This window comes from Lissotriton helveticus, chromosome 4_1 (assembly GCF_964261635.1).
Source record: "Lissotriton helveticus chromosome 4_1, aLisHel1.1, whole genome shotgun sequence".
Lineage (NCBI taxonomy): Eukaryota > Metazoa > Chordata > Amphibia > Caudata > Salamandridae > Lissotriton > Lissotriton helveticus.
The window spans coordinates 575,132,551-575,159,657 of record NC_136063.1 but is presented as its reverse complement, the minus strand read 5'-3'; the positions used below and the strand labels follow the sequence as shown (position 1 = coordinate 575,159,657).

At 44.4% G+C, this 27,107-nt stretch overlaps 1 protein-coding gene across 1 annotated transcript in view; it reads left to right on the top strand.

Annotated features, from left to right (window-relative positions):
• PREX2 (phosphatidylinositol-3,4,5-trisphosphate dependent Rac exchange factor 2) overlaps positions 1–27,107 on the top strand; it is a 1,276,790-nt gene that overhangs the window by 1,236,012 nt on the left and 13,671 nt on the right. The window contains exon 40 of the mRNA XM_078687188.1: positions 17,557–17,624. Coding sequence (XP_078543314.1) covers positions 17,557–17,624 — 68 coding nt within the window. The remainder of the gene's footprint in view (positions 1–17,556; positions 17,625–27,107) is intronic.

Sequence of the window (27,107 nt, the reverse complement as noted above, 5' to 3'; positions counted from 1 at the left end):
TTCTATACTTTTCACCTGATACATGCCACCATCGCTAATTGATGGTTGGGAAATTGAAAAGTGTAGGGTTATGTGACGGATATTGTCTGGTTTACAGTCCAGTGATCCAGGGCCTTTTCTTTTCTCTGAACACCACAAAATTAGCCATGTGATTTCAAATTCCTTGAAGACAGTATTGAGAAGGGCCTAGCGGTGTCTGCTTGAAGATTTGAATGGGCAGCAGTGAGAGTGCTTCTGCATTTTTGGGTGGAGAGGAGGTTTTTTTGCATGTGGAACTGTTCGAATTTGCTGTCATCTGTTGATCTATTTCTGATGGAGGTTACATCAATCTGGGGGAATGTTAATTCTTTTTTTAATTAATACTGTTATCATTATCAGTATTGATATTATTAGCCTAGCCTAATGCACCATGTATACCATCTCACTAAGTCCAAGATTAATTTCCATGCTCTAACGCCTCTAGTTCCCACAAGGCCCTTCACATCAGGTTCTCATTTTTTTTACTCAAAATCCCATGCTATCATAAAGATAAATGCAGTGAAAGATCATTCAGGGATTGGGCCTTAAATTCTGGAATGCCCACCCAGTCGATCTACAATACACCTCTAACTTGGCTTTGTTTTGTAAGAAGTTAAAACGGTGTTGTTTTGTTAATTTCTCCTGTCTTCTGAATCAGTTGTCTTACTTTGGTCCTTTTCGAGTGTGTTCATCGCAGTGCCATGATAAACAAATATATGATTGTTATTATTATTATTTTTGCAAACCACTACACCGACGTGCAGCGGTCGCAGGCTTAGTTCAGGCTGTTAGTGGCTACTGTTGGCAGGTTTGACCTCTTGCTTCCAAGGGCTTGAGTTACAGGGAGGCTCACTGCTGCGTGTTGCAGGGCTAGCTCACACTCCGTTTTTAGGGGGAAGTGAATCTGTGCCCTGACACTTGTGTTTGATCGTTTTTACTATTTTGAAAGTTGATCACGTTGCTGTTGCTGCTGGCATTTTGCGCATTTGCACTTTAGTACACAGAGTGGAGTGCCATTTTTGATCCGCTCGGTTGGTACATTATCAGGCGCCATCTTGGAAGGTGAGCAGTCCAGCTTTTACAGACTGCTCCCAGGTGCATACTTAATGCACACCACTACACCAATGTGCAGTGGATGCACGCAGTGGGCGCGCCACAGACGCACCAAAGCCAAGCCCATCTGAGCCCATCCGCTCCGGATTGCGGCCAGCGCCAGCCATGCTGCTCAAACTCAAATCGTTAGCGGTAAGTATACTTTTTGGTCGCGAGATACCCTATTGTCCTTAAGACGAAACCAGTGCTCAAGAACCAAATGTGCTTACTTGCTAACCCTGGCCCCCATACCATTGTAAGGAAAGCAATTTCATTTTAGGGATCCCAGGCAGAGCGATCAATAGTAGGGGAAGGATCCCCGGAGCTCAGAGGGTATCTGATGGTGGGGTATGATTAATTGCAGATCACTTCCCAAACATGCAGATGATATTTGGCTATCTCTGATGGACAATTCCTGGAATGTGATGTTCCTAACTGAAACTTGGTTAAAAGGGGATAGACTGCCGGTCTTGACCCTTACTATCCCCCTTGTTCCCGAATAATTTGTGCCAATAGTGGGGGGTGATAGAAAATGAGGTGGGGGGGGCTCTCATCTTGAAGGAAACTTGGGAAATTTCACTATGGAACTTAACAATTTATGTAACATGGAGGGCTTAAACTTCTATATAAAGATCTCCCCAACTCTCTCCTTTGCAGGGCTGCTAATTTATAAACCACCGGATTGCTCAAACATGTATACTCTTGAACTATGTAATCTTATTACAGTTTCCTGCCGCTAAAGCGGCGATAATTTTAACACCATTCTTGATAATATGCCCCTAAGTCTTTAAGAATGGGGTTGGAGTCCTATTAGAGCCAAGTTTCAGTTAAAAATAAAGTGGAACTTCTCATTGGTTATTAATGAGCTGATGATGTTAAGCAAGCTGTTCCACCATTGGCTTCCAAGATAAATCAGCCAGCATTTGTCCACAGGAGTTAGTATTTTAACTGAGTTATTCAAATATTCCCCTTTAGAATGCAAGATACTGATAGGATTATACAGTTTGATTTTTGTCAAAGCAAATGCCAAAGGCCTGGCGCTTCATAGCATTTAAATTATAAAGGCCCTTATATATACCCTTATTTATTATTTGCATTATAATAGGTAGAATAATTTGTCCAAATACATGAGGATCACAGGTTTCATGCCAATGTTCTGTAGCCGGGGTTGACTGCTAATTAGTAAACGTTCTGGTTTACTCCTGTGTACTTGCAAGAAGTAATTTTTTATTCACAATTCACCATATCGAGGATGGAGCTGGTAAATTAATAGTTTCCTCTTCCCAGTCTGTACAAGCAGATGGATATTGTATGCATATTTCTTTAGGATGTCGAGCAGAGGCTTGCACTAGATATGAAAATACTGCCAAGTAGGCGATCATTTATAAAGGCATTGGCAGGCGCCACCGTCATTGCAGTTCCTGTTAATGCTTTTTACTGATTGCTAGAGGGTTGCGTCAGAAGGACACAGCCCTGTAACACACTATATTGTTTTTTTATTTTCAAATAGATCATCCAACAAATTGATTTTCTTTTTTTAAAGAAAAACCTCTAATGCTCCCCTCACCATGGGAGGCTTCTCTCCATGGCAGGGGGAGCATTAGAATGGTTTTACCGTTTCGTAATGCCAGGTTTTACCTAGCAGTAAGAAACAGTAAAAAATTAATGCATGTTAACAAATTGGGCCCTTACTTCCCAGGGTCATTGGAGACGTTTGGCCACGGTGGAGTCATAGTAGTTCCTGCTGCAGCCAAACTTAAGGTCCACCGCAATTAAATTTGGGGGCAGACCACTGCTTCAAGGGGAGGGAACTCCATACCTTCGCCACAAATATATAAATCAGGCCTTTACCCTGACAACTGCCTTTGTGAGGGCTTCTGTTGGGGGCATGTTTGGAGGGCTTAGGGAAAGTAGGGCAAGGAAGGGGAAGATTAGTTCTGGGAGGAGTGAGCATTCAGTGCGCCCCCTTGCCAGAAAAAATAATCAGGGTGGAGCTGGAGATGAGGCTTGGCTGCTGTAGTAGCCTAAGCCTTTTGCCATTTTACCTGCCTGTAAAATCTGGTCTCCTCTGTCTGACTTATAATCAGGCCCTTACTCTCTTAACACAGTGTTAGAGGCTCAGATGTTCCAACTGTAGGTCTTCACCTAAAGGCTTTGTAATGTCTGCTGCAAGAATGGGCTCAGTCTTATCCATCTTAATTTTGACTTGCGCTCTAACATCTTCTAATGCCATGTTACTGATGCAGTTCAAATTTTACCTATCCTTTATACATCACAGATACATCACAACTTCATAACAGATACATGACATGAATGTGCATTTAGCACATGATTCTTATACGGTCTAACAATATTGAAATTACGTGTTGCACTTGACATTATTATTAGGGTGTATTTACTGAAGGACTAGTGAATTTACTCATACTAAGGGCCTGATTATGAAGTCGGGCTGCAAGCCTCCGACCAGGGGTTGGAGTCTTGCCGCCCGACATCGTAGTTTTTATTCTGACCGCTGTATTAGGATGAGGGCGGTCGGAATGAAAACACTGTGGGGATTCCGATGCGGTTCAGACAGGAGCCCGTCGGAAGCCAGCATAAGCCCTTGAATGACGGCGGAGCCAGGTGGCCTCCACCATTGGGATTATGATGGCACTTTCCCACAGCCATTTCATGTCAGTCTTTCCGACATGAAAAGACTCTGAAAGTGTCTTTGGATGCCCCTAGCAAAGCCCCGTTCCCTCTGGTCCTCCTCAATTGGGCCTGGTGCCCCCCTAAACGTCCCTGCAGGATGTGCAGCATGTTCACAAACATCCATTGTTCAATGGAATCTTGTGGTGCGGGCCTTTTCCACCCACTGCACAAGCATCCATTGAACCATGGATGTTTACTGAGGTCTGAACCACCGACCTAAGGTTGAGGGGTTCCAGACCGATACGGTTTCGTACACCCGACATCTTAATAAGGCCCTATGTGTTTAACCGTATTACATGAGGTATTAATAAACCATCCTTACTTGGTAGACATGTACTCAAATAAAGATGAAAATTGACTTTCATAATGTGTTCCTTAAAACATTGAATAACGTTTACTCTTCAGATAACTGTATAAAGACCATCCTCTCATATGTAGAATGTGATTACACTAGAAACTATATAAAGAGTTTCTGTAGTGTGTGCTTTAATATTTCATTTAAATGGTTATTAGCCATACTTACACATGATTATTCAAAGGATTTACTATATGCTTTATGAAATATGTACCTAATGCACTGATTATTCATATTCATTGGTGTTTAAATGTGCACACACGTACAAATTGGCACTCTTGCTAATACTTTAAGTTGACAATTTAGGCCTATAATTCTTCATACTGCATAAATGCTGGTTTCCATTTTCTGCTAACATGACATTTCTTGCAGGTATTCACATGCATTGTTAGTTGTCGAATAGATACATTACTGTACTAGAGATAGAGAAAGAAGACCTTGACGAAAAAACATGGAGGGCCAGAGCGTTAGCTGAAAGACCTATTCATCAATGTATCAACCTGGCTTGTGCGCGAAAAGATTATGTTGTTCCCATGTTTGGTGTGGAATATTTGGAAATTGTTGCAGTCTTCATTGTGAGGGGTGGAGAAGACAATAGACCCCTGATGATGTGTGCAAAGGGGTGTTGCCCAAGAAGACTCTTGCGTGTTATAACTTAGTTATCAAACCATCCGAGATTCAGATTCTTTACAGATACCTTGCCGGTCCTTTCAGGTTCCCTTACCTTACTTTCTTTGGACTTTGAGAGGTTAAGACCTCTAGGCTTTCCTTGGCTCTTTGCAGAGCGTGGCTTAGGCTAGCACTTACTTGCATGACCCAAGAAGACTCTCGACTGAGCTTCTGAAATGCTGACACCTTTCCTACTTAATTTTTCCTTGCCTAGTTCTTATTTCCTTTATGGAAATTCCTGATTTATGAGATCGTTTAGTTTTCTAGAACCATCCTTTTAGCTGGAACTCTAATTTAGGTGATTTAAATTTACACATGAATAGACAACAAAACCTGTGAGTCTTTCTGAACACTCGTATTGATCTTTTGTTTTGATGTGACTGAACTGCTTGTTTGCCTAATATTGGTCTGCTTACATTTTTTCCTTAGGTTGGGCCTGCCTGTTGCTATTCTGCACCTTTATAGCATGTACCTAAATTTGATTTTGAATTTGTAATAAACTTTCGGAACCTTAGCTACCGATTCCCGGTCCTCATTGGGTAGCCAAATGGGTTGCATTATTACTGATTGATGAAACACTAAGGGCCTGATTTAGATATCGGGTTACTACATCACAATAGAGATAGATATTCCGTCCGCCGAAATATAGATCCCATTATATCCTATAAGATTTATATTTTGGCAGACGGGATATCCGTCACCGTGTGACGGGGTAAACTGTCTGCTAAGATCTAAATCCAATTCAGGCCCTAACTCTCCTTACCCCACAGTGCGGGTGAGAAAGGTTCATCGGATGAGGATACAAGGTAAGCGAATGGGCCCAGAAAATGCTTCATCATTACTGAGAGAAGTTGTACAGCAACATTATTGATTAGGAGGCCTCAAAATAAAGCTTGAGCTGCTATTAGTTTCCAGACAGAGCGTCAGATTGTTTGTTTTAAGTATATATGAATATTTATGAGCATGCTACAATTTGTCTTCCCAATATACATTGTTTTTAGTATGACTATGAATAGGTGCTAGCCAGAGTACTTTTAAAGTAGCACGTTTAATTTTTTATATGAGCTCATTTAAACAAGATTTATTTATTGAGCTGATGGTGCAAGTTCACCATGAAGTCCCAGCTTAACGCCATCTCCTCCTCATGCTTCCACATCCTCTGCGTGTTACGTACAATTTTCAAATGGCTCCTACTGGACACCAGACATACCATCACACATGCCCTACACACAACTACGGCAATGCACTCTATTCTGGCATCTCATTCCATCTTCTTATTTGACTTCTAACCATACAAATGCTGGCTCTAGACTCGTCCTCGACCTCCCACACCTAACCTGCACCACTCCTCAGAGATCTCCACTGCTTCCTATCCAGAATCTCTGCCAGTTCAACCTTATCACTCATGCTTACAAGTCACTCCACAACACAGGACCCCCATACCTCAATGAGTGGCCTCACTATCACCAACCCACCAGACTACTTCACTCAGCAGCACTCTCACCCGAGCAGACACACATCCACAAAAGCAAAATGGGAGGTCAATCATTCTCCTATGGAACAGCCAAATCCTAGAACAACCTCCACCAACACATCAGGGCCTCCTCATTTGAATTCCATTAGAAGCTGAAGACCTGGCTGTTCAATTAGTCTTCTTGTGGGACCATCTGACGGCCGGTATTCAGGCCCAGCCTCACCACACACCTACGCTCATCTGCTCAGCACCTTGAGACCCTCCCAGTTGACAAGCAGCACTCTACAAATCGACACTAGAGTGAAACAGCTTTTTTTTAATTCTTCTTTGCCCCCCCTCCATGTCTTCATATTGCTACATTTCGGCAACTCTGCGTTTTAATATAATTGAAAAGATCACTACAAGAGGATAGAAATCGCTGAGATTTTATAAAAATGTACACCGCTAGCTTCAGTACTTCTGGAAACATATCTATCATTAATGCACTTGTTGGCACGGGCCTGGTGCAAGGGATGGATAAATCAATAGAATTGAATTTATAAGATTGTGTTCCTTTCTAGCCCTGTGAAAGGGATGAAATAAACTGGCCATAAAACAGATTTTAATCTCAGAAATGATTCTTTCTAAAACGTTTAATTGTTATGAACCATGTTGGCTGTTAACACAATGTAATGTAAGCACAGGGAATTCTAGTTCAGCCGCAACCTCAGTATTCATGCTATGAATATCAAAACAGAGTATGCATGAGAGTGAATAGTCAAGACCTTGCTAGTTCTTGCAATCAGTAGCAGCTCGCACAGGTAAAAGTGGTAGGGCAGGGTGGGGTGTGATGAGCGCAAAGTACGTGGTTTTATTTATTTATTTATTTAATATTACTTAGCTCGTCGTCTGTCGAAGTCAATCCCCCTCCCCACCGATCTTACCTGTGTGCGCCACCACCGCTTAAAAAATGCACTAAGTAGATATTTTACTTTCAATGATATATTTACATAAAGGTATTCTTAGCTGGAGAGCAATAGCACATTCTTGAGTGCACAGGTCAAGGTCGATTAGTAAGTTTGAAATGAGATATAGGTGAACTATCAGACCACTCCTATTTATAGGTGTTGGTATATGCTTTATTAAATGTACATTCAATTGGCTATTGAGAGAATTTTACAGCCTCATTATATACTGGATGGTAGGGTGCTGTTGGATTATATGGTGAGATCCGCCAGTGATTCACTTCTGACAGTTACGCAATGGTAGGTAGGGAGGGGGGTGCACCAGTGTTCAGACCTGTTTCACAGTTGAGTTGGTAACTTCTCTGCTACGGAAACATATTTGCACTGGGGCTTGTCCCACACAAAAGGGATTTGGGTTCTCTGTCTGTGTGCCTGTGTTATCCACCGCTGGATTTATTAATAACAGTCATGGGCAGGACTATGGCTGGTGGGACCCACCAATCATTATCCTGGAGTTAACCATGGTACGTGTGGTCCTGGTGATCATGCGACAACAGGAATGTGTAGTGCTTAAGCTCCTGCATCCTTGGAGTTAGGCCCAAACCAACCTTCATCCTTCGGGTGGTAACACATTTTAGAGTTTTTACGGTAGAGTCTGTACTAAGCAATTGGTACCTGCAAGTGTGTATGAGTATATTCTGTAATGTGGGCTTTAATGGAAGAGTTCAGCGGTCAAGCCTTAAATCGGTGATGCTTAAGATTTCAGTGCCTTCCATTAGCCCATTGGCCGCGGCGGTAATTTCGCTGGGGGGGGAGGAGGGGGCCGCGCGGCGCCGCCATGCTGGTAACGGAACCACTTTGTCACCAGCCACGGGCGCGCTGTGCTTGTGACGGAGTGGTTGCGTCCTGGCCCCATGACCCGTGGCCCTGTGACGGAACCACTCCGTCATTAGCACAGCCCACCCGTGGCTGGTGACGGAGTGGTTCCGTCACCAGCGTCCAATGGGTTAAATGTTTTCTGCCTCTTTCAACAACAGAAATAAAGATGAGTCAGCAGGGTCTACAACTTGCTACAGAGTTTCTGCACAGGAAGTGGTTGTTTTTTAAATATGGCTTTGATCTAGCTTCCGCTTTTATTTGCAACAATTCTACTTTGGGGTTTACAATGACTTTGCCTCTGTGTGTAAGGGATGCTCTGTTATTTAGATAGACCATTACCATTGTCATGCTATCTCAAGTGCCAAAGCACCCGTGGTTTTTCTTGTACATTAGTGGATGTGCATCTGTAGAGACACATTTGCTAATGGCTTTGTGGATCAATTGGCATGTGGGCAATTACCAAGTACCTACTTCTTGTTTCTCTAAAGACCTTTATATTGACAGATGTTATGGTTCCTATTGTGTTCGCGAGTGGTATGTTCCTAGGACCTGCATGATTGTTTAGATCCAATTTCATTTAGTAAAATCAATGAGTTAATGCTCACAGACTGTTTCTGCAATTAACTACTGACTTTTATCAAATATCACAGCTGTGTTTTCTCTCAGATATCTAACAAATTGGAACTGTTTGTGTTTCTGCTTCCAATGGTATCTTTGAGCACTTTTAAAGCATTCTCAATCAAATGACAAATAGAAAGTTAGGCAAGTCATATATCCACTTTCATGCATTAGGTACAGGGGTAAAAGGAAATGCAGAAGCAGGCAAGTCAGTCACTTTTGAGCATCCTTTCCATTTCTACACTTGAAACATGAACAGAGCATGCTGGTTGGTAGGTGCCGATGTCTAGTTCATAAGATTGTCAGAATGAGTGACACATGTACATTTACAAAGATAAAAATTGCTGCTCCACCAACTGCACGATAGAACATTATAAAGACAAGCCATGAGAAATGAATTTATGCTCTCTTTGACTACCTTTTTGGATATCAGACCTAGCCTGTTGCTGCAATATTTTAAACCGGAAGTGTTGTCACTGAACATTTGATTTTTACATCAAGCACAATTTTTTTCATTTAAATAAATACTGACATTTGCAACACCTTGACCAACTGAGAGAGGCAGTTTCATCATTGCGAATATCAAATGACCGACTGTGCTGGATTACAAGGAGCAAGTGAAATATTAAAGGAGAAGAAGGGCAACCACATCACTGAACAATGACGATCCCCTCCTGGTTTCTTTGCTGTTCTTATCATGCTTCACGTAGCCCACAATATCCCACTGTAGTGACATTACCATAGGAGTACAGTGTTTTGAGATGTGCTCTACATTCTGAGTTACCATTATGCTACAAAACAAACTGTCAAATATTGTAGTTGTGATGATGAGCCTTTGAGCAATTCTCAAGCCCAATGACTGGAGCAATCACGAGACTCGTGAGATCTCAACACTGGCAAGTAGCGTATGAAATAGAATAGTTATACTTTTCTGAAATTCTGTTAAGAAAAATTCTCAGTAGGTATTGGTTAACTCTCCTGGGTTAGCCTATAAGACATGAAGAGTATAACTTAATTATTTTATTCTAGTGTGCAATCAGGTCAGGCAACTAATGGACATGAACATCAGCCACTTTTTCTTCACCTTGTTCTAGGACTTGGGCATGAGAACAAGGGAGACGAATTGTAATCTTCCAAGTAAAACAAGGAGGACAATTATGTAGAGTCATGCGATGGGGTTATTGTTTTATCCTGAGCAGTTTTATGATCCTGTGTATGACATGGAAGGAGTTATTCAAATCACACTCATGAAAATTCTGTCTGCAATTTTTGCAAGTTTTGTGGTCAGATAAAAGACATAAATCTGCTGTACTAGAATGGCAGTTATTTCATCTTCATCTGGAATGGAAGAAATTAGACTTCTTTATAGTGGTTCATTGTTCTTTGTAATTTTGAATAGTAAACTATTAGGCAGAATGTCATAGAAATATTTAAATCTGCTCAGTAAATGGTTATTCTCTTTACAGGGTTTTCCATGTTTCTTTGGTTTATTACCAAGACATTCATCTGTGATCATTTGTGTTTCTGTCTACAAAAAATGAAATACATTATTAGAAATGTCCAGCATGCTCCGAATGGTCCAAGTGGTTTTATAAGTGGCTACAAATTGTATGCACAATAATATTATTAATTTGATAATTGTTACTTGTGAATAGACTGACATTTCTTTCTTTCTTTTCCTCCTCTCTTGCTTCTCTAACATTAGAGATTTACGCCACATGAGTTTTCTTGTTTTAGAAAGGTCAACTGGTTGAGAGCAGTTGATGTGTTGATGTTTTGTGACACAATTTGTTAAATAATACTTAATTATCTGCTAAGTTTTTAATATTAACTTTCACTGCATTGTATGTTTCCTCCAGTTCTTCATTGTTGATGTTTCTGTAAGTTCCAAGTTTGGATGGTGGTGAGTCCTTCCTAATGCTAGAGTTCAGGAGGTACTTAATGTTAGAGGTGTGTGGTATCTTCCTCTGTTGGTACCTCCTTCACCCTCAAACCTCTAGAATGTAGTTATGTACTATTCTAGAATCCCTTGCCAGATAAGTTATCTGGTTGTTTATACCATTGTGCAAATTGATCTTTATTTCTCCCAAACATTTGCGTTTTTCACACTTTTTAAATTTTTTCCTATTTGTATGCCATGTACCACGTCTCATTTAAAAAAAACATCTTTCAGTCTTTCTTTTTATTATAGTTATAGTCATGATTTTATTGGCTATCTCTTTCTTCTCTACTTCACTTCATCTGCTTCTTTCTCCTCCAATCAATATTGGCAGTATCATTCGTTATCAGTTGTCAAATATCATTCATCAAAAAATGTGTTCCCTCCAAATTAAACAACCACATTGATAAATGTAACTTACATGACACATTCCAATCCAGATTTAGGAAAGGCTGCAATACAGAGACTGCAACCCCGAACATCACTGATAACCTACTCAAATCCCTCGACGAGGGAGGATACCCGTCTGCTAATCCTCCTGGGGCTCTCAGCGGCCTTTGATACCATCAACTTCAACATTCTTCTTAAAACCCTCTCAAAACATGCTGGCATCAGAAGTACCGTCCTACAGTGGTTCTCATCATACCTGAATGAAAGATCTAACTTAATCAAACTAAATAAGACCACATTGACAGCAACATTAGTCAAGCAATGAGTCCCCCAATGCTCAATTCTCTCCACTGCCCTCTTCATTTTCTATATAGAACCCCTTGCACTGATCCTGAAACAAGCCAGGATTGCCAACCATCTTTATGTAGAGGACATTCATATCTATATAAAAATCGCAACTCCTAAAATACATCCTACACCTCGACAATACTCTCTCCTTGATACGCACCTGCCTAACCAACAACCACCTAAATTAAACCCCCAAAAGGCCGAACTCCTCCTCATCCAACCGAAAAGAAATATCTACCATATCTACAACTGACTTGACAGCTTAACTGCACTGATCTGCAAAGAATCTATATCCAACTCTGTTAAATCTCTTGGGATTACGCTAGACAAAAGCCTGAACATAAAAGAATATATCAACACCTCAGCAAAAAGTGCCTTCTACACACTAAAACACATTAAATGAATGAAATAATGTATCGCCCCCTGAAGACCAAAATCCAATCCCTAGTCCTCTCTGAGCTGGACTACGGCAACACAATGATCAGTGGCACCCCAAATATCCACCTTCTGCCAATGTAGTCCACACTCAACATAGCGAATAGACTGCTCTCTGGAGAGAGACGATTCGGTCACATCATTCCCACTCTCAAGAAACTCAACTGGCTACCAATTGAAACGAGAAGTATATTCAAAACAGCTTGCATATCCCACAAAGCCCTCTACTCTGGAAAAACCAACCTGCCTTGCCAATAAACTCACAAAAGCACGCCAAAAAAGATGTCTCCAAAGCTCAAACACTTTTCTCCTCATCCCTCCCAAATTCAAGGCATCCAGATCTCTCAGTACATCCTTCGCTAGGAACGCCTCTAGAATTTGGAAAGCCCTTCCTAAGAAACTTCACAACAACCAATCCTACCTTCACTTCAGGAAAAACGTAAAACTATCTCTTCTCAACAAATACATAAACTTCTCTAGACCTCTATTTCCACCCCCCCTGTATACTCCGCCCCTACTATAAACTGTATTACTATATGCATCCCATTTTTACCTCATCTCTTGTCAAATATTTCTGGTAAGTCTGTGTGTTGCGTCCCATCATGTTTTATCTCTCCGCAACAAATCTACCCTCTTGGATGCCCTTTCGCTTTTCTCCACCGTCTTGCAGGTGTTTCGCTACTTTTGTACAGATTTCCATCAGCCACCGATATTAGCCTGATACTGTTAAATGTAGCGATCTTTACTGCGGTGTCAGTCATTTGCATCTCTTTGCTCTTCATTGTTCTGTCCTTTGACGTACATTACTGAGCCACGATCATTTTGAATTAGTGTTCTTCCCTCTTGCTTACTTTAATAGCATTTCATGATTTTGAAAGTCTTCTTTGATCTTTGTCATCAAATGATGTCTACCATTTGGTGTAAACGTTATATATTGAGCCTATGTAACATCCTGCACATTTTTGAGATTCACATACTTGGACCCAACATGTCCACTGTTCCTAGAGTTAACTATAGTATTATGCTGTATGTAGGGTTCATTGTTCTTTCTATCTTTTTCATTGGGGCCTGTGTTCTTTCAGCCTGAAAAATCTGAAACACTGTTTTTATATTTTGTATTTCTGTATTTCAGGACACTGTCTGTGTTTCATGTACACTTCTTGCTTTACGCCCCGTCCCCGTTTCATCTTTGTCACTTTCTGTTTTCAGCTTAGCCTTCAAAGATTCCACCATTTCCATTCTTTTGTTGCTTCTTCTGCCTTTTTTGCTCCGGGCTGAGAATAGATCTCTGGTGGATCTATAGCCTTTTTAGAGCTGAGAGGACAATGTACCTTTCTGCGAGGCGTGTTGTTATTTAAAGTACACACAATGTGACTGGGTGTTGGATACACCCAGAGGAACACATTTCTCTCATCTCATGGCATTGGCTGGAAGTTTTATCATTCTGCCTTCTGGGGTGGGCTTCCAATGGAATTCACATGGGACTATTATACTCCTGAAAAGAACTCTCCATCATAACACTTTTTTCAAGTTCAGTTAATTATCTTTTTATATGCATTCTATACAAAAAGCATTCGTTTTTTGCTGTACTTTCCTAGCATTGGTAAAGTCAAAAGAGCTAGCTTTAATGTGATAAACCACATTTGTTCATGCGATTGCAACTCACGTGAACAGCGTTTGTGAAATCCTGTGTATATTTGGACTGCACACTGAAGCCAAGCCCATTGGCTTTGCTAAAAGCTTGTTTTATTTGTTTTCTGCAGTCAGCCTTAAGATGACATTGGCTAACGGGTCGACATTATTGGTTTATCATCCTGTCGCATAACTCTCAGCTTCTATCACTTTCCCTTAATCGAGGGCTCTACCCCTTCTCCCTCCAGTGCCCTCTAAGGACACTCTTAGCTTCACTGCAGAGAAGCAGGTAGCAAATAGCAGAACTGGGCCCAGAGTATAATGTAACCTGATCTGACTGGCCACTTGACACACTGCAGCATGACGCACTTCCGTCACTATCAAGTCATATAGGACATGAGTAGGAAAAAGAACAGGTGAACAGAGTGGTAAAGTAGTGCAAAGGGGAATCAGTACAGATGCTGCAACGGTGTCTGGGGCACGGATTAAATGAAATGCAGTGATTCAATAATGCAGTAATGTAACAGTTCAGCCACACATGAAGGTGTAGGAAAAAAGCATAAACAATGTATGAAATGCCAAAAAACACATTATCTAGAGTGCACGAGGCAGAATCGAGTACACAGTGTGAATGACAATGCAGAAGATTGGGCGGGGTGAGTGATCTGATTGCCTTGCAGTTCAGTGCTTCTGCGGCTAGAGGCAGCTTCCACTGCTGAGCTTCGGGTTTGCTTCTTCACTCTCTGTTCTGTACTCATCCTGGCTTGCTTCTCCATGTTGCTTGTCCTAGTATGCCAGTTGTGCCTGTCTCCCTCCCTTTAGTCTGCTCTGCACATAAGGTATCATATGTTGGATGTGTTGGCAGTCCAGAGAAGGGGAGAGGAAGCAGAGGAGCAGGGGGAAGACTGAGCATATGAGATGTCAGTGGTGAATGAACTCCTTTACAGAACACCCTTTCCAATAGGAGAATGGTAAACTAGGTACCCACCAGCACAAGATTCTTTAAAGTGGTTATCACTGCAGTGGGAAGTGTGGGAGGCCTGGAAGTTAAAGGTTTGGATGCAGTTCAATGCACCTGCTGTTTTTTACCTCATCTCTTGTCAAATATTTCTGGTAAGTCTGTGTGTTGCGTCCCATCATGTTTTATCTCTCCGCAACAAATCTACCCTCTTGGATGCCCTTTCGCTTTTCTCCACCGTCTTGCAGGTGTTTCGCTACTTTTGTACAGATTTCCATCAGCCACCGATATTAGCCTGATACTGTTAAATGTAGCGATCTTTACTGCGGTGTCAGTCATTTGCATCTCTTTGCTCTTCATTGTTCTGTCCTTTGACGTACATTACTGAGCCACGATCATTTTGAATTAGTGTTCTTCCCTCTTGCTTACTTTAATAGCATTTCATGATTTTGAAAGTCTTCTTTGATCTTTGTCATCAAATGATGTCTACCATTTGGTGTAAACGTTATATATTGAGCCTATGTAACATCCTGCACATTTTTGAGATTCACATACTTGGACCCAACATGTCCACTGTTCCTAGAGTTAACTATAGTATTATGCTGTATGTAGGGTTCATTGTTCTTTCTATCTTTTTCATTGGGGCCTGTGTTCTTTCAGCCTGAAAAATCTGAAACACTGTTTTTATATTTTGTATTTCTGTATTTCAGGACACTGTCTGTGTTTCATGTACACTTCTTGCTTTACGCCCCGTCCCCGTTTCATCTTTGTCACTTTCTGTTTTCAGCTTAGCCTTCAAAGATTCCACCATTTCCATTCTTTTGTTGCTTCTTCTGCCTTTTTTGCTCCGGGCTGAGAATAGATCTCTGGTGGATCTATAGCCTTTTTAGAGCTGAGAGGACAATGTACCTTTCTGCGAGGCGTGTTGTTATTTAAAGTACACACAATGTGACTGGGTGTTGGATACACCCAGAGGAACACATTTCTCTCATCTCATGGCATTGGCTGGAAGTTTTATCATTCTGCCTTCTGGGGTGGGCTTCCAATGGAATTCACATGGGACTATTATACTCCTGAAAAGAACTCTCCATCATAACACTTTTTTCAAGTTCAGTTAATTATCTTTTTATATGCATTCTATACAAAAAGCATTCGTTTTTTGCTGTACTTTCCTAGCATTGGTAAAGTCAAAAGAGCTAGCTTTAATGTGATAAACCACATTTGTTCATGCGATTGCAACTCACGTGAACAGCGTTTGTGAAATCCTGTGTATATTTGGACTGCACACTGAAGCCAAGCCCATTGGCTTTGCTAAAAGCTTGTTTTATTTGTTTTCTGCAGTCAGCCTTAAGATGACATTGGCTAACGGGTCGACATTATTGGTTTATCATCCTGTCGCATAACTCTCAGCTTCTATCACTTTCCCTTAATCGAGGGCTCTACCCCTTCTCCCTCCAGTGCCCTCTAAGGACACTCTTAGCTTCACTGCAGAGAAGCAGGTAGCAAATAGCAGAACTGGGCCCAGAGTATAATGTAACCTGATCTGACTGGCCACTTGACACACTGCAGCATGACGCACTTCCGTCACTATCAAGTCATATAGGACATGAGTAGGAAAAAGAACAGGTGAACAGAGTGGTAAAGTAGTGCAAAGGGGAATCAGTACAGATGCTGCAACGGTGTCTGGGGCACGGATTAAATGAAATGCAGTGATTCAATAATGCAGTAATGTAACAGTTCAGCCACACATGAAGGTGTAGGAAAAAAGCATAAACAATGTATGAAATGCCAAAAAACACATTATCTAGAGTGCACGAGGCAGAATCGAGTACACAGTGTGAATGACAATGCAGAAGATTGGGCGGGGTGAGTGATCTGATTGCCTTGCAGTTCAGTGCTTCTGCGGCTAGAGGCAGCTTCCACTGCTGAGCTTCGGGTTTGCTTCTTCACTCTCTGTTCTGTACTCATCCTGGCTTGCTTCTCCATGTTGCTTGTCCTAGTATGCCAGTTGTGCCTGTCTCCCTCCCTTTAGTCTGCTCTGCACATAAGGTATCATATGTTGGATGTGTTGGCAGTCCAGAGAAGGGGAGAGGAAGCAGAGGAGCAGGGGGAAGACTGAGCATATGAGATGTCAGTGGTGAATGAACTCCTTTACAGAACACCCTTTCCAATAGGGGAATGGTAAACTAGGTACCCACCAGCACAAGATTCTTTAAAGTGGTTATCACTGCAGTGGGAAGTGTGGGAGGCCTGGAAGTTAAAGGTTTGGATGCAGTTCAATGCACCTGCTGTTTTGGGGGAGCCTTGAGAGGAGATAAGTGGAGTATCAGCATGGAAATCAAGAAAGGAAGCTGTGTTTGTAAGGTATTCTGTGTGTGTGGTGGTAGAAGGAGTTGGGAATGTGTGGGTGGAAGGCCTCTACACACTAAATATACAGAGTATTAAGGCCTAGCCCACCTTTGTTGTTTGTCAGGGAAGGATGGAAAGAGTGTGGCACTGGCGCTTGTCTTCACTCGAGGGATACTGTCAACTTTGTTATTGAATGTGATCCCATCTGGTGTCAGAATCCAATGGGCCAGAAGTCTTCTCTGCACCCTTTTGGAAAAGCACAAAGCATGCATACTGTGTGGTATGTCAATTGTGTAAATTGGCAGCAGAGAAATATTGGACATGAAGGCATGAGGTGCAGAAATCATAGAGGCAACACAGTGGACACATCTGATCATGCAGCACGAGGCAATCTTATGAGTGAGGGACATGGGTCCTCCAAATATGGCTGCCACATACGGCCATTACAGATACCCCCTGGGAGGCCAGAGAGGGACATTGGAGTTTGTAACTAGGGCTGCTGGCGGTTCTTTAGTACCACATCATCACAGTACCTAAAGGTTGTGATTGAAATTGTTGATTCATTTTGTTTGTCTGAAATAGTTCCCGCAACAATAGAGAGGTGGATGCCAGGTTGCGGAAGTTTCCTTGTATGCTTGTCTTGTTTATTACCTAGTACTTGGATACCACCTAGGTGAGGGGACTTCAAGCCTTACATATGATTAAAGTACACACTAACAGATCCTGTTCATTAGTTTAATGTGTGTGACACTTCATGTTTTCCAGGGAGCAAGAGTTCAAAATACTGCCAAAAACCTCGGAGTGAGAGATCGAACGCCTCAGTCTGCTCCAAGGTAACTATGACGTGTTTGCGGAGCTACATATATATGTTTGTTGAACTATAGGAATATATTTTTTTAATTAAAGTGTAAAATAACCAGGCAGTTTTGTGTTTGGAGTAGTTCGAGGAATATATTTTACTGCTAGAGATGTAAGTAAGCCTCGTGGCACAAAAATCCAATTTAAAACTAAGTTTTCACCTTATTAGCTTTGAGTTTAAAACATTGCATGTTCTCAGTTATTAATAACAATTCTTTCGACCTTGTTTCGGACAAACCACGGAGTTGATTTCTGCTTTGAAAACTCATTGATGTTACTTCCAGAGCTCAGCAAATTACAGCGATCAGTTTTGGGCATTGGTAGATCAAGGCATCTAACCAAGATGAAAAGCAACGAATGTGCTGCGTTATTACCCATAGCTACAAGAAAAAGAAAGAGAGCGGAATGAAAATATGTTTTTTTTGTTTGCCATCTGTTATCTCCCATATATCACCTAACTTCTAAGTGTCCCAGACAGTATCATAGAACAGATGTAGTTGGTTGATATAGTTTATTTTGTAAAAGTAGCTGCAATAGTTATATCAGCAAACTTCATCCTTCTACAACCCCTTGAGTGTACAAGAGATGTTTTAATTCATTTATGCTATGCAATTCGTCAAGTAATTTTCTTTTAAATAAAACCTGTTGCAGCACCATCTTTTCCTACAATTTTGTGAAAGGATTTCAAGCAGTAGCGGACTGATATATTCTAATTGTTTGAAGATTTACTCAGACAAAACTGAGGTACTTTTTTCGGTTGTCCATATTGTTGGAGCTAAAAGTGGTGGTCTGAAGAGTACCACAGCCGGATCTACCCCTACCAGGCTTGTTGGCCCTTCCCAGGCCATCCAGGTAATGTACATAGAGGTTCAGGGTAGCGTCCTGTGATATCTTCCCAGTTTGAACCTCAAAGGGCCAGAAAAGGACCTAACGACAGAACCCCTGCATCGTGACCTTATCTCACTTCTGTATGAACGATATAGATACCACAGCTGGCTGTTTATAGTGCATGGCTCTTTACTTATTACTCCTGTGTCTCTCCGGTGTCGACTCTTTAGAGCTTCTCCCATGGTTGGCTTCATCCACTGCATGCCTCTGAGTTACTCCTCCACTGAATGATCCTCGGTGAACCCTATAGAGCATTGCCTCTTGACTTCCTGTGAGAAGTTTGATCCTGTAGGCTGACCCATGGGGTGCGAACTACCGAACACCTACCCTAGCAATCAGATAATTGAAATCTGCCTAGAAATGTTAATTGTCAATAATGAAGGATTGAATGTGACCTATAGGATCTGGACATTGGGATTTGTGCCTTGCCACATTTGTTTGTTCCTTTCTTTTCAAGTTGTCTTCTTATATTTGTTTGTCGGCCTGTATGACTGACCTTGACCTCTCACCAGAATATGCATGCGTGTTACTCCTCTGTCACTCCTGAGTGAATTCTTTAGACCTTGTACCATTGTTGCCTGTGGCTAGCGCATACCACAGCATGACTGGGAATTGCTCTCTGTTGCATCTCTGTGTACGCAAAGTGCAAAATAAATAGATCATATAGCGTGACTGTCTGTGTCCATTGCAGGCCGTTACTTTGTTCCTCTGTCCATCCGAGAGGGCTCTTAGGACCACTTATCCAAGGCTACCTGTATTTAGTGCATGCCTGGGGGTTGCCTTCTCTCACTTCTGTGTGGACTCCAAAGAGCATTTATCATGGCTGCCTGGAATCCTGTGTATGCCTGTGGGTTGGTCCTCTGCCACACAAACCCAGGAAAAGAATCAAAACGTTTGTCCTGTTTAGACTGATAGACACGTACACATCCGATCTCTCGCATTATTTCTTTTCACGCCACGCATAAAACACAGTTAAATGTTAGCAGCTGCATTATTGCACCTACACAAGTACAGCATTATGAGGCGAGCATTCCACTGCTGATCAAGCATGACACCTAAAAACCTGCCATGTAGGCTAAACTCATAATCTACAGCCTTTTCAGATAAATAGCTATAAGTGAATGTAAAGCACTTTATTTTCCCTTGATTTCATGGATAGATGTAGCGACCTAAGTCAGAATAAAAGCACCGCTCTAGTCAGTCACACAACAAAACGCTTTCCCTATAGACAACACCACAATTCAGCAATCTTACAACAAACACTCCGCCCAATGCCCCCTGCCCCCCCCCCTTCTGCCCCCATGGTACAGTGTGCAAATGTACTTGCCATATGGCCCAGGGTAAGAAGCACTATATAAATGTAATTAAAATACAATGAAATGCAATTTATCATGCATGGTGTTTGATATTTGCAATATATGGACTCCCTGCAGAAAATGAAATATGTTTCATTTTGTGCGGTTTATCAGTATTTTAATTTGGTTTCCAAACTGAAGCAGATAACCAATTTGCCTCCTGACGTGGGGGTTAACTCATGAAAATGTGCCTCTGTTGGCCTCTTGTTGAGCAATAGCCACATCGTGTCTTTGGTCTTATTTAAATTCACCTAACAGTCCATAATTTCAGTGACTTTCACTGAAACTCTGTTGAGCACACACACAACTTTGAGACAGTTCCTTTACCATGCTCTCAGAATGCAAATCAGACATTATGCATGCAATGCCTTTGCATTTTGCCGATTCATAATTATTCCAAGTTACTGATTTTAGCTACTTATAATCTAATTATTTTCACTGTTAGTGACAGAAGAGAATCTCTTTGAGGGCAAGCCCCTGATCGTGCACAGTAACTATCTACTGCCCCAGAATCTAGAGAGGGATGTGAGACAGGAGAGTTCAGTGCATGACATTTAAATTGCTAATGGAGCTAATAGATATGCTGGGTGCAGCTGTACAGAGTCTAAGGTCTGGACAGGGGATGCAATTCACAGAAGTTATCTTCACTTTCCAACAGAGCAGAATTCAGAGTGAACAAGAGACTCAAGTGGATGTATGAAGGTGGAATGTGTGGGTGAGAGTATAAACACTGTGGATGGGTGGGCTTTGGGCTTGTAGAGGGGTACAAAGCATGGAGGCTGGCAGAGGTTAAATACAGTAGTTCATAAACAGTGTGCTGAGTGACATGGCAAGCTGGCAATGTGAGTTATGTGAGTGGCATGAGAGGATGGGGGCTGGACACAACAGTTTTGCATGATATCTGGGAGACATGCAAGCCACTCGCTTCACACACATCAGTGAAGCACACAATTATGTAAGTGGAACAGAGAAGGTTGGGGAAAGTCAGAGACATAAGGTTGAATGTTGAATAGTTGGATACAAATTCCCTAACTATATTTAATCTGAATAACAGAGCCAGGAATGTTAGTAAATTTGGGTTTTGTCAGTCTCTGAACACGACATTAACGGTACAGCCACTCCTATTCTATATAGAGAAAGTTATAGACGAGTTTGTTGGGCTAGGCAGTCCATAGGTGCAGCTCCAAAAAATCCGAGCAGCGGTTGTGTTGCACGACAGAAATGCTGTCAGTAAACCTATTTAAAGTTGACAAATGCACATGGAGGTCGAAGCACCAGAATGCCAAAGTTAGTAGAAGCAGCATCACTTTCCCTTTGACCTGGATGACATTACGGTATGTGGCATACGACCTTTGACCTTGCATCCTAGGAAGTGATAGCACATGAACTTGAGCCTGATGGCATCACAATAATTGATTTCACTTAAGCCTAGTGTATAACTCATAGAGACAATCATTGATAAATTACAGGGAGATTTAAAAAAAGATACATAATACTAGTGGGCATGCCCACTGGTGTTAATTCATATGGACTATACATTGGATATCAACTATGTTACTTGCCTGTTTTACTCCTTATCATTGTTAACAAGTTCACGGGGCGTGGCTGAGCACACAATGGCGGAGGACGTGCCTGGGTAGAGCTCCGTGCTGAGCTCCCCTTTCACAGGCCAATTCTACGTTTCTATTGTCCGGAATCGGCCCAAATCCATAGTGGAGCTGTGCGGGGGCAATCTCCACCACCCTACCGACTTTGGGGCCGTGGAACCGTTTTTGGCCGCTCCGGTTGTGGCGTGGGCTGGCTGCCTCCCCTGCTGGTTCCCCCGGCTGGCGCACACATCTACGCGAGGCCGGGGACGGACTGCAGACGCAGGGCCTTGCTGCTGAGGCCTAAGCCTGGAAATCCCTGGGACAGACCTGCGGGGCTACCTGTGGACCTGTGGACCCACCGACCGGACGCCCTCCGCCCTGCTCTGGGGTGGGCTCGCCTCCTGACCGTGGCGACGGACGCCCCCCTCCCCCAAGGGAGGGGGCCGCAGCCCAGGCCTTGCATCCTCGGCTCGGCCACAGTGCGGGCCTCTCACTTGCCGCCTGCCAGCGGCGCCTCCCCGGGGGAGCGAAGTGGAGCCTTGAGCCCTACACCCTCCGCCCTGCTGCAGTTGGGGCACGACACCCGGAGTTGGCGGCGGATGTCCTCCCCGGTGCGGGAGAGCCACGCTCCGTGCTAAGGCGCCTGGGTGCGGCCGCCATTTGCCGCGATTGACTGCCTGGGGCGGATCGGGAGGCCCCTGTGACTGTCGGAGCCGGGAGGGAAGCCGGCTGGGACCGGAGATATCTGCCTGCCATTCCACGCTCCTGCTGCCTGCGGGGGATGCCTGTTTGGACGTATCGGAGGGTGCTAGTCGCGCTGGAAGGGTGCGCCCGCCACCCCACCCTACTCCTGCCCTGCCACTGCCCTTTGGCCGCACGGACTGGCAGTGACACTGTCCCGCGCCACCTGTGTGCCCTGGCACCACTGACTTCAGGGCGGACTGCCCCCCCTGGGACTCGGGGAAGCCACTGGGCGCGATCGCACAGCGACCAACGCTGCATTGCCCATGTCTGGGGGAACTAGGACGAGGACCGGTGCCGGTGGTATACAAGTCAAGGGGAAGATGGAGAAAGCGGCGAAATCGACTGATCAAGAACAGACTGCCTCCAAATTGGACACAATGTTGTCGGCGATGGAGCGGTTGGAGGAGTCGATGCAGCTGACCCGCACCTCTCTGGAAACAAAGATCGATAGTGTTGCCATAGACCTCACGCACTTGCGGGCTGACCACGGGAAGCTGACGGACCGCGCCTCCGCCCTGGAGGCCACCGTGAATGACATTACACCCAAGGTCGCACAAACGGACAGGCATGTGCAGGACCTCCTCAACCGTGTAGAATTCCTAGAAGATCGCACGGAGGATGCGGAAGGGAGGGCGCGAAGAAATAATGTTCGCATTGTGGGCCTGCCGGAACGATGGGAAGGCAGGGAACCCGAACTTCACATGGAGAACTGGCTGCGGAGCCTGCTACCAGATGGCACACTCTCACAACACTTTGTGGTAGAGCGGACTCACCGAGTGCCGCCCCGGCCGCCCCGGTGGGATCCAACCCCAGGTCCATGCTCATCCGTATCCTGAACTACCGCGACTGCGATGCCATCTTGCGGGAATCCAGGAAGCTGCAGGAGATACGGGTTGAAAATGTCAAGATCATGCTCTTCCCTGATTACACAATCCAGGTGCAGCGCCAGAGACATTCTTTCTTGGCGGTGAAACAATGGCTCCGCCAGCTGGCTCTGAAAAACTCCCTCCTTTTCCCAGCGTGGCTGCGAGTGGTGGCCCAGGACAAAACTCATTTCTTTAACACCCCTGAAGCGGTTGAGGCGTGGCTGGACTCTGGTGTGGGTACGGATCCCAGCGCGACGACATCGGCGTCGCCCTTACGGCGCTCTCGAGGATCCCGGCGCCGCCGCAGACAGAGGTGGGCCCCCCGGCTGATCTTGTCCCCAGTGGGTGGCAGGAGGCCCTTCGGAAGGTGGCGGAGATCAGTGGCTCCTTGGATACAGATGCCGCCTTGGAGGCTAGCCCACGTGAGATGTCCAGCGACGACGAACACATTTACGGATTGCCAGACTCGCAAGTGTCGATGGAATTACCGGATGTCACTCCGCAGACTGCTGATCTAATCCACTGATGAAGGAATGGACTGTCCGGTATGCCTTACCTGTTTCCGAGAGTCACTACTGCTATGTTGGGCCCGGCCTCCACAGGGCACCTGTTGGGCACAGACAGTAGGGCTTTGACCCCTGGCTGATCCTTGTCTTCCACCGGATTGGCGCAGTGAGTATTATCCTGGGTACCGAGACACTGGGAAAGCTCTGGATCAATTTGGTGAATGGGGAATTGGGCGATGGAGATGACCTTGCCTTTGGGGGTGGGTGATGTGACATGATTTGCTCCTAGGCGATACCTGGCTGCGAAGCACCACCTCTGGTGGGTCTCAGTCCCCTGCTCGAACAAGACATGGTTGTGCTTGGGCTAACTGACATGAGACGCCTGTGTAGGGGGAGATGCCCTCTACTAGCTTATACAACACGCCTGTGACGGTCACGCCGAGTGCACAGTGACCCCCCTGGACTTAAGACTTCATTAGCTCATTAGAGTGTTTGGACGACAACATGTTCTGCTGTCGACCTTTTGCCATTGTTTTGTTGTTTTACTTGTTTATAGCATTGGCTGATTTATTTCTCCCTTTTACTTTTTTTACACACGCCCTAAGTGTGCACGCTGGCCTTCTGATGGTGACTGTGGATGTGTGGCTTAGAGGGAAGATGTGTTGGCTGTTGGTGGGGGGGGGTGGGGGTATAGGGGATGGAGTATTCCTGGAAGTGCTATGTCGGTAATTAAAATATGCATGTGGAACGTGCGCGGCATATCATATCATATCTTAAGCGGCACCACGTGCATGTAGCCCTCTTGTAGGAAACTCATTTAACTGGACCAGAAACACAGACGTTGCACTGTAGATGGCGAGGGCAGTTGTATGCTACTGGGTACTCGGCCTATGCGTGAGGGGCGCTGATCTGGGTGCGCCCCGGGGTCCCATTTGCACTTTCCCATTGCAGGGTGGATTCGGAGGGTAGATACGTGGTCATCCACGGCAGGCTGGATGGCCGCCTGATCGTCCTTGCATCCCGTTATGCCCCCAACACTGAGCAAGGAGACTTCTTTACGCGGCTGTCGACAGTGCTGGCGCCCTGGCATGGTGTTCCCTTGGTGCTGGGAGGCGACTATAACTGTGTATTGGATGTCGCCCTCGACCGCTCCTTCCCACCCTTAACCAGTGCACCAGTAACTAGGGCCATGAGGGCACTCACGGACTGGGCGTTACAGTGGGACCTCCACGATGCCTGGCGGAGTCGTAATCCACACACTAAGGTTTACTCTTACTATTCAGGTGCACATACATTACATGTTAGGCTGGACAGATATATGCTGACTAGTGACCTGCTTCCCCATGTCACAGACACTTATTACATGGGCCGCACCCACTCCGACCATAATCCTCACATTCTAGAATTAGCTTGGGAGTGTCCACGTCCTCCGGTGCCCACCTTGAGGCTCCAGCCTGATTTGCTACTGTACGCCCCATTCCGTGACGTGCTCTCGACTCGTCTTTTACAATATTTCGATGAAAATAACCACACTGCCTCCAACCCACAACTCAAATGGGACGCATTCAAAGTTGTCACGAGGGGTCACTGTCTGGGCACACAAGCAGGTATGCAGAAGCAAATAGACGGAGAGTTGACACGTATTGAGTCTAGCTTACGAGGAACGGGAGGCGGTGGAGGGTGATGAGGGGCCATTGTTGGTGACCAGAGAGACACATGCACGTCTGCTTGACAGGCTGAAAAATTTGAACTACACAGCCCACTCGGCACGCACCCATCATTTAGGGGACAAAACAGGCAAACTATTGGCGTGGCTGATCAGGCAGGACGCCCGGACCACTCCAGTGACGTCAATTTGCACTAAGCACGGCACCACAGTGTACACACAGAGAGCCATCCATGATGCCTTTGTGGATCATGATGCGGACCTTCATCGGTCCCGATTGCAGGCTTCACCTGCTGATATAGAGGAGTATCTCTCTGCTCTACCCTTGCCTGAGATAGAAGATACGCAACGCGACGAGCTTGGCGCACCATTGACGTCCAAAGGACTGCGAGTAGCTATCTTTTCCCTCTCTAATGGTAAATCCCCGGGGCCTGATGGGCTACCCGCCGAGTTTTACGAAGCTTATTCTATCATCCTGATTCCGGAACTATTACGGATTTATGAGGCGGCAATTGCTGACTCTGCACTCCCGCCCACACTGAATGATGCCAACTTGATTTCTCTTCCGAAGCCTGGCAGGGACGAGGCCCAGCTGGGATCGTATCGTCCGTTAGCCCTCCTTAACACGGATTATAAGATTCTGGCCTCAACGCTGGCCCAGCGTTTAGCTCCTCTAGTGCCTGCTCTTGTTCACACTGACCAAAATGGTTTTGTACCAGCCCGTAGCACCTCGTACAACATCCAACGCATCTTTAGGGTGCAGAGATTTGCCACAACTCAATGGCCCCATTCAGGATGTCTAGTGCTCGACCTTGAGAAGGCATTCGACTCCGTAGAATGGCCCTACCTGGTGTCGGTGCTGCAGAAGCACGGCTTGGGCGATGATTACATTCATATGGTGGAGCTTCTGTTTCTGACCCTATTCGAGTACGCAGGGGAACCCGGCAAGGATGCCCCCTGTCCCCTTTAATTTTCTCTCTGATGATGGAACTTCTGGCAGTTTTAAGAAACAAGGGAACCCCTTAAGGTAATCAAGGACCTGGGTATAGTATATAAAGCAACAGTGGTCCTTAATATACGGTAGTTACACAAAATATACAAATATAGACAACAATCTGTACTATAAGGAAGCATGTTTCCAGCCGGACACTAATTTAATCGATATAAGGTGACACAAGGATATTTAAGCAAACAAATACAAAGTGGGATACAGTCCTGTAAAATACACAAAATACAAACAGGGGAAAAGAAAGTTTTGCAGGCAATTCAAAAGAAGGAGGCGCTAGCGTTAATAAAAACAATTTCAACAAGCTGACCTCATGTAGTTTGCACATTACAATGTAAATTATTGTGTTACTACAAAAACAGTCAACGGCGTTTCGATCCTATGTGAGGTAAAGGATCATCATCAGGACTCAAAATTATTGCCTGATCATGCAAGGCCTCTTTAGAGAAGGAAGTAAAAATGAACAAGGGATAGAAATCAATATTTAAAACTCCAGGGTAAAGCATTAATGCTGACCAAGCCATACTTAACATGGAACCTTTCAATCGTGTGTGAAGAGTGTCTGTGTCACAACCAAGAGAACATGGTGCAATTTGTGACTTTTGGGAGGTGTAACGGTAGTGGGTGGAGGTGGGGAAGGGGTAAGGGAGTTGTCTCAGTATTAGGTAAGGGGCAGCATCTCACCTCGTAGGGCTCGTGGCTGGAGGTGAATGCGCAATGAGATCTTCAAGGGAAGGTCAGAGAATTCTGCGGGGAAAACACGAATATAATCAAGGGGACTGCTGGGATAGAGCGAAGCAAGGTGAGCATAAGGCTCGAATTCTAGTTACCTTTATCT